Raw genomic sequence first — 18,301 nt, forward strand, 5'->3', positions numbered from 1 at the left:
ACTGCATTTGTGCTGTTCCAGCATTTTGAATGGGCATCAAACACTGGCTTATTTTCATACAGTTTATTTTCATAATAAAGGTACAACAATAATATTTTAAAAAGACGATTAGTGTCGGAACTCAGAAAAACTTGTATTTACAGTAACAGTCAGTAGGTGGAGCTCTCAGCTCTGATGTCCAAGAAGTGATGCTTACCAAACACTACTCAAAGTTCTTTTACTCTGAACACATAGCAACCTGAAAATATACAAAGTGCTGGTGATAAAAATCCAAGCTGTTTGGTCAAAGAAACTTTCTGGGGGAAAAAAAAAAAAAAACCGCTTGTGGACGTGGTCTGTGTGATGAAACTGTGCATCATGTGCTATTAACCAATCAGCAGTGATGTGCAGAGAAACCCCGCCCCCTAAAAAAGGACGTAAACATTTTTATTTTTTAGTGTTTTTAGTTTTTGTTGGAACGCATTTTTGTTTTGTTCAAGTTAGTGTCTTCAATTAAGTTTAAACTGATATCAATGACATGTGGGCTCAGTTACCGCACGCGGTTTCTGTCTTTTAGATCTTTCAGATTTTAAGATTTTCCCAACTAAAAGCTTCTTCAGATTAATGGCAGAAATAAAAAAATTAAATTAAATAAAACAGTTTGTGTTCAGAGCTGATGGTCAAAGGGAAGGATGTGTGGCCGTTATAACAGAAGGGGGCTTCACATCGTTTCAACTAAAAAATAGAAATATTTGAGTTTAAAAAAGAAAAAAAAGAAAAAAAGCTTGCACAAACATTTTAGCAGCTTCTGTTTGTTTGTAGTGTTGTTATTGATTCAGTGTTTGTTTACTCTGTTTGTTTATCATTTAGTGTAGATCAATCGATCAATTACTCATTCAGTTTCTTGACTCGAGGCTGGCGTCCTTCCTGTAATGCAGTGTTTCGTGTTCTGATCTCGGAGTCTGCGATTGGCGATCTTACACTTTAAGGGAGTGTCCTCAGACTGGCCTCATCAACCTCATCACTTCTTCTTAATAGCAGCAAGGTCCCGCTGCAGCTCGGAGAACTTGGGCCGGTCCTCGGGGCTGTACTGCCAGCAGCGCTGCATCACTTTGTACACATCGTCAGGGCAACGTTGAGGGCAAGCCATCCTGTAACCTAGCAACCAGGAACACATGGTCACCACTTGATGATATCACTGATTTTGTGATGCAGCTGATTGATTATCTGAGTGTTTACCTTTCTCCACCTGTTCTCGAGCCTGCTGATTGGTCATCCCCGGGTAAGGACATACCCCCAGACTGAAGGTTTCCCACAGGAGGATACCGTAACTCCACACATCGCTCTCTGAGCTGTAACGACCTGCAGCGCCCAATCACAGCACAGCACACAATCAGCAGCCACTCTCTGCTCTGTTTTTATTAACTTCTGTCACAGACTCAACAGCTTCTTTAAAAATCAACAGGCATCTCAGGTACAGGTGTGTGTGTGTGTGTGTGTTACCATAGTTGAGCGCCTCAGGTGCAGTCCATTTTATGGGGATCTGTTTGAGTCCAGAAGAAGAATAAATGCCGTCATCCTCCTGACGACTCATCCCAAAGTCACTGATCTTCAGCACGCTGTTATCCCCGACAAGACAGTTCCTCGCTGCCAGGTCCCTGAGATACACACAGACACACACACATACACACACACACACACGCATACACGATGGTTAAACTCAGAAAATACTTAAACTTTGAACTCACTCCGAGTTTGATGGCAAGAACAAGTCTCTGCAAAGTTTTGACGGGTTTTATAACCCCGCCGTAACCGTGGTTACCTATGGATGCAGTTTTTGCTCTCCAGGTACGCCATCCCAGCCGCAGCATCAACTGCAAAGCGAAGCAGCTGTTTGGTCTTCAGCTCATCCTTCTTCTTTCTCAGGAATGACAGAAAGTCTCCACCTGGACTCATAAGACACACCTGTTAGAAACTGACCAATAACAATACAAGTTCACTCAATTTAAGCTTCACCCACCAGGAACGAGCTCCATGACAATGTAGATCGGCTGTCGCTGGGTACAAACGCCAATCAGCTTCACAATGTTCGGGTGGTCATACTGCTTCAGGATTCTGCAGCCAATCAGAGAGGAGCAGAGTGAGCGTTCAGCCAATCAGAGAGCAGAGTAAGTGTTAAGCCAACCAGAGAGGCCATTTTTTATATTTCTCACTCTGTTTAATTAATTTCTGAATGTGATCATCACCTCTTTCTTTGGTTAGAGGTAACTATCCCACGCTTCTCTTTCTGGAACAAACTCCTGGAGGAGGCGGGACTCTGGGCAGGTGTGGGATACTCACAGTGCCTCTGGTTCAGAGTTTTCCTCAGGCGGGTTGTCTCTGTAAGACTCGGGGTCACTGACTAAGGTCAGGTAACAGGTCAAAGTGCCCGATCCTCTCAGAGTCTTTGGGTGAAATCCAGAGAAACCTGTAGGTGTCACGGGGTCATCAGCCTGCTCTAAAAAAAAAGTGTTGGAGGTATGGAAGGTCATAAGCACCTCAATCCACCTCACTCCCCGAAGGCCAAAGGTCACTGATTGCATTGTATAAGCTGATCTAAGGCCACGTGTAATACGCTTGGCTGAAGATGAGCTGAGCGCTGAGGAGGATTAGAAGGCGGTGAAGCCTTAGCAGAGTCCTGGCAAACTTAAACAGAGAGTGAGGGGTGAATGCTAGGGGGAGCTCCTTTTTGATCCATGTCTTTAATGTCATGTAGAGTTCTGAGACAGAACCAGTGGAGCAGCAGAACTGCATGACAGATCCTTTCTTTAACACAAGGACCAAAGCTGTGATCAGGTATCACCCTGCTCAGCCTCCCTTATGGAGAAGAGATGCGATGTAGTTTTGGCCTTTCTCTGACTGTCCCATCTACAGTTTGAGACAACCCTAATGACCATCACTTCTTGGACATCAGAGCTGAGAGCTCCACCTACTGACTGTTACTGTAAATACCAAATCCAGGAGGATCTGACTGGAGGAGCGCAAGTCGACCTTGGTGTGATGAGCCTTTTTCCGGGTTTTTAAACTCACATCTTTCTGTTCCTGAGGCTGATAGATGGGTTGAACTTTCTGAACTTGCTTTATAATTTTCTCTTCTTCTCTTCTGGCACCGTGGATAATGATTCAGGGTTCAGGTTTGGCTTCCAAAGTCAAAACCGTGCCCTTAACATTCAGCTCGGACTCAGCGGGTATAGAAGAGGGTTTCCTGTTTTCCACCTTCAGGGTTTCTACCTGAAGGCGGAAAACTCTGGACCTGTTGAGATGGGAGGAGACTATGGAGGGATTACTGCTCTGGGAATACCGACATTCCAGCAGGAAAGGGAGAAAAGGACGTCTGACATCGCCCGATTAGATGCTGACATAACAACCCAAGTTTGACAGGGAGTACACAGACAGACATTTGGGCTGTTTCCCGATATGTGGTGTAAAAACTGTTTGATTGATTTGCTACTGACTGATTTGTTGATGATGATGATGATGTTGATGGTGCTTGCATGAAGGGCTCACCTGGCCTCAGACAGAAAGCGGATCTTCAGCTCTGGAAGCAAATCCTCTTTACACGTTTTCACGGCGACCGGTGTTTTGTCTCGCTGCAGAGTCCCTTTGTACACCTCGCCAAAGTTACCCTGTAATAAAGATAGCAACGAACGACGGGAAATGAAGGCGGTGAGTGAAAGATGAGTATAAGGACAGGTAGATGCCTCACCTTTCCCAGCAGGTCCCCCAGCACCACATCCTCATGGTTCAGGATCCACTTCTTGTCCTGCAGAGAAAAAACAGCCAGTGAGCACCAAATACCATCATGATAACTAACCTCAATGCACAACTGTATGTGGGTGTAGGAGGGGCTACCTTTACAACGGGGTTTTGCAGCACGACTCCAGACTTCTTGGTAATGACTTGCTTGGTGGTGAAGTGATGCTCAATGAGCTGAGGGATGGTGGTGAAGCCCGTCCCCTCAAAACGGTACTGATTCTACCAGAGAGGGTGAGAGACATTAGCTTAACATATGAGAGAGACACACACACACCGGGTTACTGTGTGTGAATATATGTCGATATATTGGATGATGAAGTGTGTGTGTGTAATCGCACGTACATCAGCATACTGGATGATGAAGTGACGTCTCTGATCGTCAGAAAAGACAGACAGGACATACTCGCCCGGTTTGCCATGGCTCTCCCTAACGAGGAAGTCTCCCTGTTGCCGTAGTAACTCCTGAGCCTCAATGCGGGGGATGGCGCCGTGGTACCACTCTTGCTCTGCTAGAGGGCGTTCCGATGTGGGGATCACATCAAAGAACTGCTGCAGAGATGCAGAAGAAGAAAAATCTCCAATATAATCTGATCCTTCCACCTCTGATTCAGACCGCCCTCTCCCCCCACCTCCTCCAGCTCTATTTGGGGGAAACAGAGGCGTTTCCAAACCAGATGAGACTAACGATCTCTTAGGTGTCCTGGATCTTCTCCCAGTTGGAGATTAAACACCTTAGTAAGGATCAGCACAGCATCCACATCCCTACAGCAACCGCTCCATCAGTCACTCTTCCACTCTGCTCTCTCTGAGATACCGAAACTCCTCCAACCAAGGACCCTAAGCCTCCAATACCTAGAGTGAGAACATGGCCTCACACATGGAGCTGCTCATTCTCATTCTCTGGAGAAGCTGAAGGTGATGTGAATCAGTTGACCCGTGATGCCAGAAATGCCAATGAGAAATTCAAAGAGGCGGTGCCAAAGCCAAGTCCCTGAAATCCACGAGCACTCCCTTTGTTACCCTGTCTCTATCCGTAAAAGTTTTGAACAGCATCAGTAACAAAGGGCAGCCCCAGTGAAGTGCAGCACCACCACCACCAAGCCCTCATTGAGGCCATACAGGGGCTGAATGCACGCAACTACGAGCTAGAAGGCTCTTACTTCCAAAGCACCCTCTAGAGGACTGCCCAAGAGATGTAGCTGAATGAGTCCACAAAGCACAGGTAAGCAAGTTGGACAAACTCCTTCCACACCTCAGTTACAGCTTTGGCTAATGCCAGAGTCACTCTCTGATTAGCTGCTTCCTGTCAGATCTATCTGGACTCCCACAGGCTAATCAAGACTCCTCCGTCCTCTGGAGGCTTCCTTCACCTCTGATTCTGTTGAGATATAAACGGGTTCAGTGTTGAAAAGTCTTACCGAGGTAGAGGAGCCCAGCATTGCTTTGGGAGATCGAATCATCCCAGCCAGAGAGTGACGAAGAGTGTCGAACCGAGATCCACGGTCCTTCACTTTGTCCTACACACACACACACACACACACACACACACACACACTTAATCCAGAGCGCTACATTCAAATGTTAAATGTGGAAAAAACGCTTGTGAAAAGGAATCTCTTCCTGTCAGTTCTAATCGATAAATGAAAACTAATAATTGAATATTTACAGTTGATCCGACAGAGCGAGTATCGTCCTCGTATGGCAGTGCGGGGGGTGGTGGTGGCGGGGGAGGGGAAGCAGCAGCATCTGCCATCTTGGCGTCGAGCAAGGCCTTCTGGGAGGCAAGGCTCGCCTCTGAGCTGCGCAGTGATTGGACAGCGTGCCGAAGCTCGAGGAGAGAGAGTTTCTGACTGAGCAGCAGGACGCAGCTGAGGGCGAGAGACACAGACAGTCAGAGACAGAGAGAGAGAGAGAGGGAGAAAGAGAAAGCTCTGACTCCACCTCCTCGCACTCACTCGCTCTTCTTCTCCGCACTCTGCTGACTCGTCTGGATTTTGTTGTCCAGGTCGTCAGCCAGCGCCTCCTTGCCCTGCAGATTCTGCTGAGTCAGCTGCAGCTCCTCTGTTGCCGACGACAACCTAAAGGCAATTAAAACAAGGGTTAGTAGCCACACCCACATACACACAAAGACAGTGGTGTAACTCCACTAAGTACACCACCCCCCATCACACCGACCCTAAAGCCAAACAGGCCAAAGCAGGCAGAGTGGTGCTCAGGACCCCAGGCAGAAATCACAGAGCTCTGCGCTCACCAAAATCAGATACTAACAGGTACTACAAGCTTTTAGTTTGGTGGGTTACGGCAAACACTGAAATGAAAGTTTGAAAAAACGCACTTGGCTCTCAAGCTTTCGGCTGTCAGCGTGTTCCACAAAATCTCATTGGCCGGCAGGTTGTCCATCTCCTCCGAAAGAGATGCGTCAAACTCCACAGTCGCCTCTGGCGTCTCCGGAGACCTAAGAGAGGTAGGCAGGTGGTTACCAGTGCAACCCGGACAAAGAGGTGTCCTGTCCAACAGGTGTGAGCTGACCTGTAGGCGTCGATGAAGTGCTGATACTCGGCAAGAGGATCGATCTGCTCAACTGCTGCCGCAATCTCCTGATGGACCTTCACGATCTCCTCAGAGAGAAGACTGCTGATCTCACAGTACTCCTCAAGAATACTTTTCCTGCACCAATACACACACAAAAAGTAGCTGACAGTACTTTTCCAGAATATTTTTACTGCAGTAATAGATAGGTATGAGATGGTATGACAGTGGTCATGTGACTCACAGGGCAAGTGTCATGTCTTCCTGCATCCTCTGCAGAGCGTCCAGCAGGGCGGGTGCGGCATGGCAGCGGTGTTCATCCTGCTGCGTCCGGGCGCTGCACACCGCGAGCACATACTGGTTGTGAAGGTTGTGGAGCTTCCCCATAGCCTTGTCATAACGGTCGCGGGCACGCTCCACCTCACGGCCTTTAATTGGAAGTGAGAGACGGTTAGGGAGGAGTCAAAAGGACAGTGTAACAAAGGACAGTGTAACAAAGAGGGTTTCAGGGACTCACCTTTGGCTACAGCCTCTCTGTATTTCTCTTTGGCGTTGCTGGCATCACGGCTCAACTGACGATACGTCACCTTCAGCTTATCCAGGTCAGTCCTGGTTACCTAGCAACCATAACCATACCGAGAAGTAACGAATGAAATCTTAACCACATGCCTATAAATTTAAATGGTGGATGACATCATAATGATTAGTTTTTAATTAATTGAAATTATTTAAAAGCTGATGAAACCTAAGAGACGTGCTCAGGTGAGCTCACTCAGTCCAACATGCTTGTAAAAGCCCTGGCGTGCTTATATTATGCACCAACAGGAAACTAACTTTTAGCTAAGGCTCTGACTCAGTCTGCTGCCCCTCCCCCTGCACACCTTGTGGATGTGGCTCTCCAGCTGCTGATGAAGACTTTGGTAGCTCTTCTTCACCTGCTGCTTGTCCCGGATCAGCGTGGCGAGACGGTGCAGTGGCCCCGAGTTCAAATCGTCGGCGTGACTTCTCATTATCCGACCCAACGCCTCCGTCTGACGAATCACCTGAGACCACGACTGGGACACACACACACACACACACTTAGACTGGTCCACATGCTTTGCCCCTCCCATTAAACCGACAACTGAGCCACTCACCTTACTCACGGTGCTGACATAGTCGGCAGTTTCTTGTTTCTCCATCTGCTGCGTCATGCTGAGCAGCAGAGAGGCATACTCTTTATCACTTTTCACCCGCAGCGTCATGAAGCGCTTCACCGTCTCCAGCAGCTAGAAGGCAGGCAGCAAGAGTGAACCAGACAAGAAGTGACGAGTGGAGAGGAGGAGGCGCAGAATAATGACATCACACAAAAGACAGGTGTTTGACACAGAATGTAGATAAAAGATGGACCTGGCCACTGTGACACACTGATTTTTGGAGTCTCAACGTTAGCATTTTGGAAGGTGCTATGTTATTTATTTGATTAAGGAAGTGACCATATTTGTCCGAGAGGGCAGATTTACTTAATGCTGTGTAATATTAAATCAAAATCTTCAAATTTCACTCTCAAAACTGAAGATCACCCTTCTCAGCCCTGTTAGTACAGTAACCTCACAGCAGCCATATAAATTAACATAATTAAAAATGCTCCTAAAGGCTCCAACAAACTTTACTATACAAACTTTAAAAAAAGTGTTATATAAACATTTGCCCTTGTACGGGTGTATTAAACCAGGAAATTATCTATAGAGACTAGGGATGGGTATCGAAAACCGGTTCTTGTTGAGAACCGGTTCCCACTGTTTCAATTCCTTGGAATTGTTTGCCATTTTTGCAAACGATTCCCTTATCGATTCCAGTCGCCCCAAATGACGTCATCACGTTGCGGAGCGTCATTTACCTCGCAGGAAACACGGCGCGTAAGCCGCTCAAAAGTTTGGTTATACTTTACGAGAACGGATGACAACAGGGCAACTTGCAATACTTGCAAAGTAGATATTTCATTTAAGGGAGGAAACACTACGAATATGCAAAAGCATTTGCTCACAAAACACGCGATGACCTTAAATGAATGTCGTGTTTTTAATTCCGCTCCGGACTCGTGAATCTCAACCCAGCAGCAGCGGTAACGTTTGCACGTCCTCTCCCGTTAATGCGGCAGGTAAATAATCAAACTAACAGTGCATATTATGTTAGCGCAATCTGCCTTATTACAAAACCTACCATTACTGTGCATTTAGGTGACCATGATGAGAGAGACAGAGTCTGGCTCAGATGCTGGCAGCTCTCGCTGCAGTCTACCGTTAGCGTCTCCTTTCAGGCCAGGATAGACGAATGTCACCGAGCAGTGACTAAGTTTGTGGTAAAAGGTTTGCACCCATTTGCTACAGCAGATGCCCCCGATTTTCGGTAAGTGAATGTGTTTAATTGTAGGCAGGGACATTTCTGGATATTCTTGTGTAATTGCTACAGAATAATTTATGTTATACTTTGTTATTGCTACAGAAGAATATTTATTTTATTATTTTACATTTACAATTTTTTTTTCCTGGGGCCCCTTTGACACCCCATTGAAGAGCCATAGGCTGTGGATCTCTTAAGATCTCACTGTTGGGTTTGTAAGGCCATGTTACTCCTAAATTTCTATCTTGTTCAAAGAGAAGATATAAAACAAAGTTCTAAGCTAATCGACCTTAGTGTTCTCCTTTTTTAAAAATAAGAATCGATAAGAGAATCGATAAAGAATCGAATCGTTAAACAGAATCGAAAATGGAATCGGAATCGTGAAAAATCTTATCCATACCCATCCCTAATAGAGACCCCAAATTTTGTGTATTAGTCTGTAAACATGTTTATTTCTGCTGCAAAGTTTTAAATGGAGGTATGTGGGGACTGACTCACTGCTGCCCCTGCTGGACATGAGAGGAACTGTATCCATCTTTAATTACAGTCTGTATAAACAGTGCCCACCACAGGTCAGACTGTGAACTGCACCCCTCTGATAGTGATCTCCGCAGGTGGAAACATGTTGAGCTCTTTGAGTATTTGAGGCTATATCAGACCTTTAACTCCCAGTCCTGCAGCTTCAATAATCCCTCGTGGGAATTCCTTAGATCCCGACCGAACCCCATCCTGGATCTCAGTCTTTGTGTTTAACAGCGTGGATTAGCGGGCACTGATAGCATGGCCGTCTATGGAGAGACAGAAATATCAGCAGGTTCATAACAAATAGATGATCTGAAACAAACTCTTCAAACCTCGACATCTCCCACAGTCACTTCTAAACCTCTGAACAAATTGAGCAGGATATGTTTACTCTGCTAAAGCCACAGCCTGAAACCTCATAACCCATTTTATACTCTCTAACAACCCTCTAAAAACCGCTGAAATCCTCAGACACCAGAACAGGGTGATTTCACCTCCAGCACAGAAAAATTCAAACTGTCCGACAACAGAAATGAAACCATCAGGTGTGAAACACTCACTTCCTCCTTGGCTTTAAAGTGGTTTAAACTATAAACATTAGCTTCAATCTGCTAAAGCTAACTCAAAAACTTTCCAAGACTTTCCAAAACACGTTCCAAGCATATTTCCAACATCTTCACTACTTCCTTCTAGGACGCTTCAAAACTTTTCAGACTTCCTTCAAACTATCTAATCACGTCACAAAACCTTAAAACACATGAAACGGTTTAAATATAGCTTTAAAGCACTTTAAGATGTTTAAAAACTGTTTTAAAAAGTTAAAACGGCTTGTGGCACTTTAAGTTTCAAACTATGCTAACGCTAGCCGCTGCTCCCGTCTAAATTAAAGGGAAATGAAGCTAGCGTGCTAAAAAGATAACGGCAGCTTCCTTTGGAATTGCAGGAAAACTGACTTATTAACATACTAACAGCTGCTGTTAAACTTTGTTCAGAAGTCTTTAAAACTGAAGCCGAACGCACTCAGAGACCCCCTGTCCGCTTCTCCGAACCTTTTCTCCGGGTACGAAGCTCCAATGGAGCGGCGGAGGAGCGCCGGGATACTCGCAGGGGGTTCCCAGTTTTTCCTGCGCTCCTCGGACGCTTTCTGCCGCTTTAACGCACCAGGAAGTGGGTTAATGCGGCAGGAGGCTCGCTGTCCGATCACCGCGGTCCTCTGTCGTCCTTGGCCGGTATCATGTCCTCCGGTTCTTCTGGATTCTCTGCTCAGTTTCCCGGCTTCTCCAGCTGCTGTCCGGCTACCGAGCTAACGGCTAACAGGGAGGGGCTTCCGTGGGAAACGGAAGGAAGGGGGGAGGAGGGGGTCTTATTGTGTGGCTGAAGACGTGAACGTGTAACATGCGTGGGATATACGTTGGAAAGAGGAGCCGTAGGACACAGAACATCTGGATCAAACACTCCGATTTCACACACCTGGATTAAACACACCTGGGCATCATTTCTTATCGCTGCACCCTGTGGTAGAAACTATAAAAATAAACCTGAGAATGTGCACACCTGTATCTGAGCCAGGTAAGCATCTTGGTGACCCGCCAAACTAAATCTTGCAATAAAACCCATTCAGCTTGTTTAGATAGTGTCAGAAATATCCAGAGCAGCAGGGAGCCTTACCTGTACTGTTATCTCTCACTGTAGCAGGTATTAGCCCTTCGTCACTCCCCACATCCTTGTTATGAAAAACAGAGGTGGGACCAAGTCATTGTTTTGCAAGTCTCAAGTAAGTCTCAAGTCTTTATCCTCAAGTCAAGTCTCAAGTAATGTCAGGCAAGTCAGAGTCGAGTCTCAAGTCACTGGTGTAAAAGTCCGAGTCAAGTCACAAGTCTGAAACTTTGAATTTCAAGTCCTTTCGAGTCTTTAAAAAAAAAAACGAAAAAATAATGTTGCAGTTATGCTAAATGTAAATATTAGACCATGTAATTTTAAAATCTGTGTTTTTCTCAACACATGACAAAATAGTGAACTTAGAAAATATACACAAATTGTGAAATTGCACCTCTTTAAAATGCAGCTCAATTAAACCTAGCTCCAAGAATAATTTTCACCGACAGTTCTGAGATAAGCTGCATGTTGTTCTTGGATGCGGTTGTAGGACCAGCTTTAAAATCGCATGACAAAAATATCATACACATTAAAAAAAACTGTATCACCAACGTAGCCTGGACAACATTTGCTAGTTAGATGAAGTCAGCTATCTCATCTTAGCATATTTATATGCATATTTATAATCATACGGTTCTTGGAGTGAGCGCATACACTCATGAAGTTTAGTAACTTCAGGTCACTGCAACAAGCCCAGGTACAGTTTACCGACGGATGGGTGCAGGACCTTGAAACGCACCGTGTAGAAAGTAAAGACCATCGTACGTATCATAAGTTTACCAGTCTCACAAATTGTCTTCATAAATACACATTCGTTAACCGTTTATTAATATAACCTTTGAGCTCAACGGTAATTAATTAGTAGTGGAAATAATTTCTGGTTCGCATTACAGAAATGTAGCAGTGACAATAATACTGTATGCTGTAATCGTACTGGGCAATTAGTGATACAAAAAACCTGTTTTATCCTGTGAATAAAAGTATATGTTTTTGTCAATGTACCATAATAACAGAAGCGAAACGCAATATTGTGTCAGGACAATTCACTATTTATGCACAATAAATAAAGGAGCATAGCGCGACAATTTCTGTTCAGCGCCAGACTTGCTTGTAACCTATATCACCAATTATGTTAAGAAAAATGACGCATTAACTACAACAGCAGACTGACCTTCGTGTAAATGCTTGGAGCAGACTAACCTGTGAGCTGGAGTGTTCTGGGACGTTATATTTGGTCTTTGAATGGCTGCAATCCAGTCGCCTCTTTGTTACTTCGGAAACATGGCTCGAACAATTTCTCTTCCACAACGTAATCCGATAACAACCGATCTCTTTACCCGTCGGCTTCCCGTGGCTGTCATGCGACCGGCTATTGCAGTTAATAATACAACGGCTTCTTGCCATTTTTGTGTTTCTTTTTATCGCTGTATAACTGATTTTAATTGAAAGCCTGCGTGCGCTAGTACCGCTTGCCACGAGTTCCCAGAATCCTTTGCGGTTCTACCCGTGAATGACGTCACATTTTCAATCTCTATATAATATGCATGTTAAATTTTATATTTGGGGTAAAATATCAAGTCTTTTCAAGTAAACCGGTTCAAGTCCAATTCAAGTCCCAAGTCATTGGTGTAAAAGTCCAAGTCAAGTCACAAGTCTTAGAACATTTTTTCAAGTCAAGTCTAAAGTCATAAAATTAATGACTCGAGTCTGACTCGAGTCCAAGTCATGTGACTCGAGTCCACACCTCTGATGAAAAATACCAAACATTTTTCTCTCTGACATTATCAAAGCGCTCAGATTAAGGTAATTTCCAGCGCACAGAAAAACACTTAAAGTTTCTGCTTCAGACTCATGCATGCTCATATCAAAGCACCTCCTCCTCCAATCAGAGGTGTTACTAGAGCGCGGGTAATAGAGCTGTATGAAGAACACACCTGAAAATATGACTACTGTGGCATGGGACAGCTTTTATCTGTGAATTTATTGAGTACATGTTTTTATTTTCTGTTATATTCCTCATGTAAATGGGGAGTCCTCTTCACACACTAAGGTTAATTATAAAGTTATATAAGGCCCAATGCTAGAACCAATTCTGTTTACATTATAATCCCTTGGGGAGTATCATTAGAAGGCATAACATACATTTTCACTGCTATGCAGATGACACCCAGCTCTATCTATCCATGAAGCCAGATAACACACACCAATTAGTTAAACTGCAGGAATGTCTTAAAGACATAAAGACATAAAGACCTGGATGGCCGCTAACTTTCTGCTTCTAAATTCGGGTAAAACTGGGGTTATTATTATTAAGCCCTAAAAATCGTAGAACTATTGTATCGAACTAGTTGTTTTTATGTTGTTTTTAACCAGTTGCTTCTCAATGCCAGATTAAAAACATATGTAGGACTGCTTTTCTCAATTTGTGCAATACCTCTAAAATTAGAAACACACCCTGTCTCACAGTTACACTGGAATACTAGTTCAGTTCAATTCATTTTTTTAAATAGCACCAAATTACAACAACAGTTGCCTCAAGGCACTTTATATCATAAGGTAAATACCCTACAATGATACATAGAAAACAGAGAAACCCCCCCAAATCCTGTGAGCAAACGCTTTGGTGACAGTAGTTCCCATTTAACATGAAGAAACCTTTACCAGAACCAGGCTCAGGGAGGGGCGGCCATCTGCTGCGACTGGTTGGGTCTGAGCAGATAAAGACAGGAGAAGGACATGCTGTAGAAGAGAGCCAGAGATGAATAATAATTAATATTTAAATGCAGAGAGGTGTACAAACATATGTGAGTGAAGAAGAAACTCACTCAGTGCATCATGGGTAGCCCCCGGCAGCCTACACCTATTGCAGCATAACTAAGGGAGGATTCAGGGTCACCTGATCCAGCCCTACTTTATCAAAAGGAAAGTTTTAAACCTAATCTTAAAAATGGGGATAGTGTCCGTCTCCTGAATCCAAACTGGACACTGGTTACATAGAAGAGGGGCCTTGAAAGCTCAAGGCTCGGCCTCCCATTCTACTTAATACTCTTGCTTTCATGGGGTGATACTGAAGTACTATAAGGTCATTAAGCTAAGACCTTATATGTGAGGAGCAGGATTTTAAATTCTGGATTTAACAGGGAGCCAATCAAGATAAGCCAATATAGGAGAACTATGCTCCCTCTTTCTAATCAGTCTCTGCCTGTCAGTACTCGTGCTGCAGTATTTTGGATCAACTGAAAGCTTTTCAGGGAGGTTATAATAACAAATTACAGTAGTCATAAATACATAAACGAGTTTTTCAACATCACTATGAGACAAGGGTACCTAGACCCGGTTCGTAGAGTACGCTTGGGGAGTGTGATTGTGTGTACAGCGTCTCTTTATGTCTGTCTCCACGTTGGTTGAGTGTGGAGTGAGTGCATATGAGAGCATGAGGGTGGGAATGGATGTTTGTGTCTGTGTGTGCCTGTATGTCTGTGTCTATATGTCAGGTTGGGTATCAGACGCCACCTCTCTGGGGACACCTCAGGCCCTCCAAGGTTTGGAGGCCTATCTCCACCCACCACCACTTCCCCTGCCGGTGGCGGACTCCCTCAGGTGTCGGTGTGTTGGTGGTTCTTTGTGTCTGGGGGTGGGCGTCCGGGTACACACCGGCTCACTCCTTGGCAGCCGCTTGTCGGGGCCTGGGGCCTGGGGCTCGCTCGGGCCCCTTTGGAGGTGGGGTGCCCCCGGCCTCTCGGCCTAGGGCTCGGTCACTCAGGCGCAGCTGGGGGCCGGCGGAGCTCACGGGCGCGTCACTGCAACTCCCCCTGACTTCTGCTCCGCGGCTGCTGGGCGAGCCCTCATCTGGGACTCTCCTCAGCTCTTACTGGGACAGTGGCGCGGCTGCCCCTCTGTTGGTCTTCCATGGTCTCTTGTGTTCTGGGGGCCTCTGGATGTCTGGAGTTTTGATCTCCTCCATACCCGCTTCACACCCTGGAGGACGGGGCTGTGGCCCCCCCACACTCCCTAGCAGATCATTACATGGAGAAACCTTTGGAATGCAAGCATGCTGATCCACACAGGTATGCACACATGGGTATTCACAGACGCGGACTAAAGCTTTCTTGGCTGCTGCCTCAAAGCACACTGTGCGCTGTCTATCTTGCGTGCTGCACAATATCGTTTATTACTTAGTAAATACTGATATCTATGACTAACTAGTTTATTGTGATGGTGCTTTGTTTTCTCTATTATTATGTTGCTCTTTGTTGTTTGCTGTCTCCTCTGTTTGTTTGTTTGTTTGTTTGTTTGTTTGTTTGTTTGTTTGTTTGTTTGTTTGTTTGTTTTTTTCTCCATACAGGTGACCCAGGAGTTTTGTTTTTTTTTTTTTGTCTCTCTTCCCCCCCCTTCTCACCGTCTCTTCTCCCCTTTGGTTTTCTTTCTTTCTCTCCCCCTCTCTCTCTCATTCATTCCCCCTGTCCTATTTATTAAAAAAAAAAAAAAAAATGACAAAGGATGAACTGAAGCTCTGCCATCACGTAATGTCGCATACTGCTGTTTCTGATGTCATTTAAAAAAAAAAAAAACATCACTATGAGACAGGATGTGATGCTGAGGATCTAATTTTAGAGATATAGTGCAAATGTAAGAAGACTCCCAGATTCCTAAAGCGCCTTGAGGCGACTGTTGTTGTGATTTAGCACTATATAAATAAAATTGAACTGAATTGAATTCCTCACAGTGTCACTGGAGGCCAAGATAATGCGATTAAGAGTAAGTATATGGTAAAATACCTATTTGTAAGATTTTCAGGGCTGAGTACAGCCTCAGTTTACCCAAATTTTGAAGCAGAAAGTTAGCAGCCATCCAGGTCTTTATGTCTTTAAGACATTCCTGCAGTTTAACTAATTGGTGTGTTTTATCTGGCTTCATGGACAGATAAAGTTAGGTGTCATCTGCATAGCAGTGAAAATGTATACTATGCCTTCTGAAAAGATCATTTGTAACCTTCACTAAAGCTGTTTCTGTGCTGTGATGAGCTCTGAAACCTGACCGAAACTCTTCCAATAAGCCATTTCTCTGCAGATGATCTGTTAGCTGTTTGACAACCACTCTTTCAAGGATTTTTGATATGAAAGGAAGGTTGGAGATCAAGTGATGGCTTTTTAAATAATAGTTTAACAGCCTGGCTACAGTGCTGAAGAGAAACCTAGTGGTGTTCTTATTTTCTTTAATCAGTGATGAATAGTAAGATGTTCTAGCTTTACTGATGGCTTTCTTATTAAGCAGCACACTATTTTTCCAGGCTACATGATGATCTTCTAAATTAGTGATACGCCTTTTCCTCTCCAGCTTACAAGTTATCTGCTTCATGGTGCGCATTTTAAAGTTATACCAGGGAGTCAAGCACTTCTGATTTGAGGCTCTTTTTCACAGGAGCTACAGTATCCAGAGTCATACGTTGTGAAGAGGTAACATTATTAACAAGATAATCGACCTCTATTGGTGTAGCGTTCAGGTAGCTGCTCTGCTCTGTGTTGATATAGGTCATTGAAGAAGATAACAGTGGGTGGATTATATTCTTAAATTTAGTTACAGCTCTTTCAGAAAAAAATCTACTGTGATGACAGCTATTCCTCACTGCTGTGTAATCCATTACTGTAAATGTAAATGTTCTGGTGTTCACTGTTTGCCTGCTGTATCAGGAATAAATGAAAATAAGATGAATTACCTCAGCTTATTTTTTGGCTCAGTAATATTGATGATCAGCTTTGAATGCCTAATAAGGTTTTGGAGGGTCAGAGGACATTCACGGATTCCCGGCCGCGTCCTCAAGTCATGCGCGGCTCAGCTGGCTGGAGTGTTCACACACATCTTCAACCTTTCCCTCTCTCTGTCTGTAGTCCCAGCCTGCTTCAAAATGGCCACCGTCGTCCCTGTACCCAAATCCTCCACCATCTCCTCATTGAACGACTGGCGACCTGTAGCCCTGACCCCCATCGTGAGCAAATGCTTCGAGAAGCTGGTCAGGGACTTCATCTGCTCTGCACTACCCGACTCACTGGACCCTCTACAGTTCGCATACCGCCACAACAGGTCCACTGATGATGCCATAGCCCTGACACTACACACTGCCCTGTCACACCTGGAGAAGAGAGACACGTATGTGAGAATGCTGTTTGTAGATTACAGCTCAGCATTCAATACCATCGTTCCCTCGAAGCTGGACAGGAAACTGCAGGATCTAGGACTGAGCAGCTTCCTCTGCAGCTGGATCCTTAGCTTCCTGTCTGACAGACGCCAAGTGGTCAGACTGGGCAGCATCACCTCATCCCCCGTCACACTGAACACTGGTGCTCCACAGGGGTGTGTACTGAGCCCTCTCCTGTACTCACTCTACACCTACGACTGCACAGCCACTAACAACTCCAACATCATTGTGAAGTTTGCGGACGACACTACAGTGGTGGGTCTTATCACCAATGGTGATGAGACGGCTTACAGGGAGGAGGTCAGCGCCCTGACCCACTGGTGTCAAGACAACCATCTCACCCTCAATGTCGCAAAGACAAAGGAGTTGATAGTGGACTTCCGGAGGTGCAGAGAAGTACACACCCCCATCACCATCAGCGGCGCTGCTGTGGAGAGAGTGAGTAGCTTCCGGTTCCTTGGTGTACATCTGGCTGAGGATCTTACGTGGTCAGTACACACAAACAAAACAGTGAAGAAGGCGCAGCAGCGCCTCTTCTTTCTCAGGAGACTGAAAAGATTCGGCATGAGCCCCCGCATCCTCAGGACCTTCTATCACTGTGCCATTGAGAGCATCCTCACTGGATGCATCACCACCTGGTATGGCAACAGCACTGCCTACAACTGCAAAGCTCTCCAGCGAGTAGTGCGGTGCTCTGAACAGATAATTGGAGGTGAGCTTCCCTCCCTCCAAGACATCTACAGGAAGCGCTGCCTGAGGAAAGCGGGGAGGATCATCAAGGACTCCAGTCACCCCAGCCATAAACTGTTCAGACTGCTTCCATCAGGAAGGAGGTTCTGCAGCATCCGGTCCCGTACCAGCAGACTGAGAGACAGCTTCTTCCATCAGGCCATCAGACTGCTGAACACGTCATAGACACCTCAGCTTCACTACTGGAACTTCAACATTATGCACTCCATACTGTACAGTAATACCACTGTTTTGCACATGTCTCACTCTGTATATTTTATATATTTTATTTATTGTTTACTCTATTTAATTTGTAAAATATGTGTACACACACACACACACACACACACACACACACACACACACACACACGTAGAAAAATATTTAGTATACACATCCACACAAGAATTTCACTCACATGTGCTGTACCAATGTATCTGCACATGTGATGTGACAATAAAAGTGATTTGATTTGATTTATTGAATTATTTGTTGATTCTTTGATTTTAAACT

The 18,301-nt window shown here is 45.0% G+C and overlaps 1 protein-coding gene across 4 annotated transcripts; it reads right to left on the reverse strand.

The window, feature by feature from the left end:
- Window positions 1-48: 48 nt before the first annotated feature.
- fer (fer (fps/fes related) tyrosine kinase) lies at window positions 49-10,545 on the reverse strand. Of its 4 annotated transcripts, none has more exons than XM_085462851.1 (20): window positions 10,257-10,545; window positions 9,345-9,473; window positions 7,440-7,571; window positions 7,185-7,358; window positions 6,821-6,920; window positions 6,548-6,731; window positions 6,304-6,441; window positions 6,110-6,229; window positions 5,730-5,852; window positions 5,441-5,642; window positions 5,193-5,291; window positions 4,117-4,320; window positions 3,871-3,993; window positions 3,725-3,781; window positions 3,526-3,644; window positions 2,000-2,094; window positions 1,802-1,925; window positions 1,483-1,637; window positions 1,219-1,341; window positions 49-1,137 (listed from the first exon to the last, which is right to left on the reverse strand). In XM_085462851.1, the coding sequence occupies exons 2-20, from the start codon at window positions 9,411-9,413 to the stop codon at window positions 1,001-1,003; spliced, it is 2,478 nt and encodes an 825-aa protein (XP_085318977.1). In that variant the 5' UTR covers window positions 9,414-9,473; window positions 10,257-10,545; the 3' UTR covers window positions 49-1,000. The 4 variants fall into 4 exon arrangements, with proteins under 4 accessions (XP_085318977.1, XP_085318974.1, XP_085318975.1 ...); XM_085462848.1 differs by having other exon boundaries at window positions 4,117-4,323; XM_085462849.1 differs by having other exon boundaries at window positions 4,117-4,323; window positions 10,228-10,545.
- Between the last annotated feature and the right edge of the window lie 7,756 nt (window positions 10,546-18,301).

The sequence above is a fragment of the Copadichromis virginalis genome, linkage group LG7 (genome assembly GCF_057382275.1).
Source record: "Copadichromis virginalis isolate Kocher_CV1m ecotype Utaka linkage group LG7, C_Virginalis_male_GT1.1, whole genome shotgun sequence".
Classification (NCBI taxonomy): Eukaryota; Metazoa; Chordata; class Actinopteri; order Cichliformes; family Cichlidae; genus Copadichromis; species Copadichromis virginalis.

Excerpts from the sequence above, each read along its gene's own strand:
- fer (XM_085462848.1), bottom strand. The coding sequence starts at position 9,413 with ATGGGGTTCGGTCGGGATCTAAGGAATTCCCACGAGGGATTATTGAAG. Across the intron at positions 5,643-5,729 it reads AGTGCGGAGAAGAAGAGCGA|CTGCGTCCTGCTGCTCAGTC; the intron begins GTGAGTGCGAGG and ends TCTCGCCCTCAG. Across the intron at positions 1,638-1,801 it reads AGCAAAAACTGCATCCATAG|GGACCTGGCAGCGAGGAACT; the intron begins GTAACCACGGTT and ends TGTGTATCTCAG.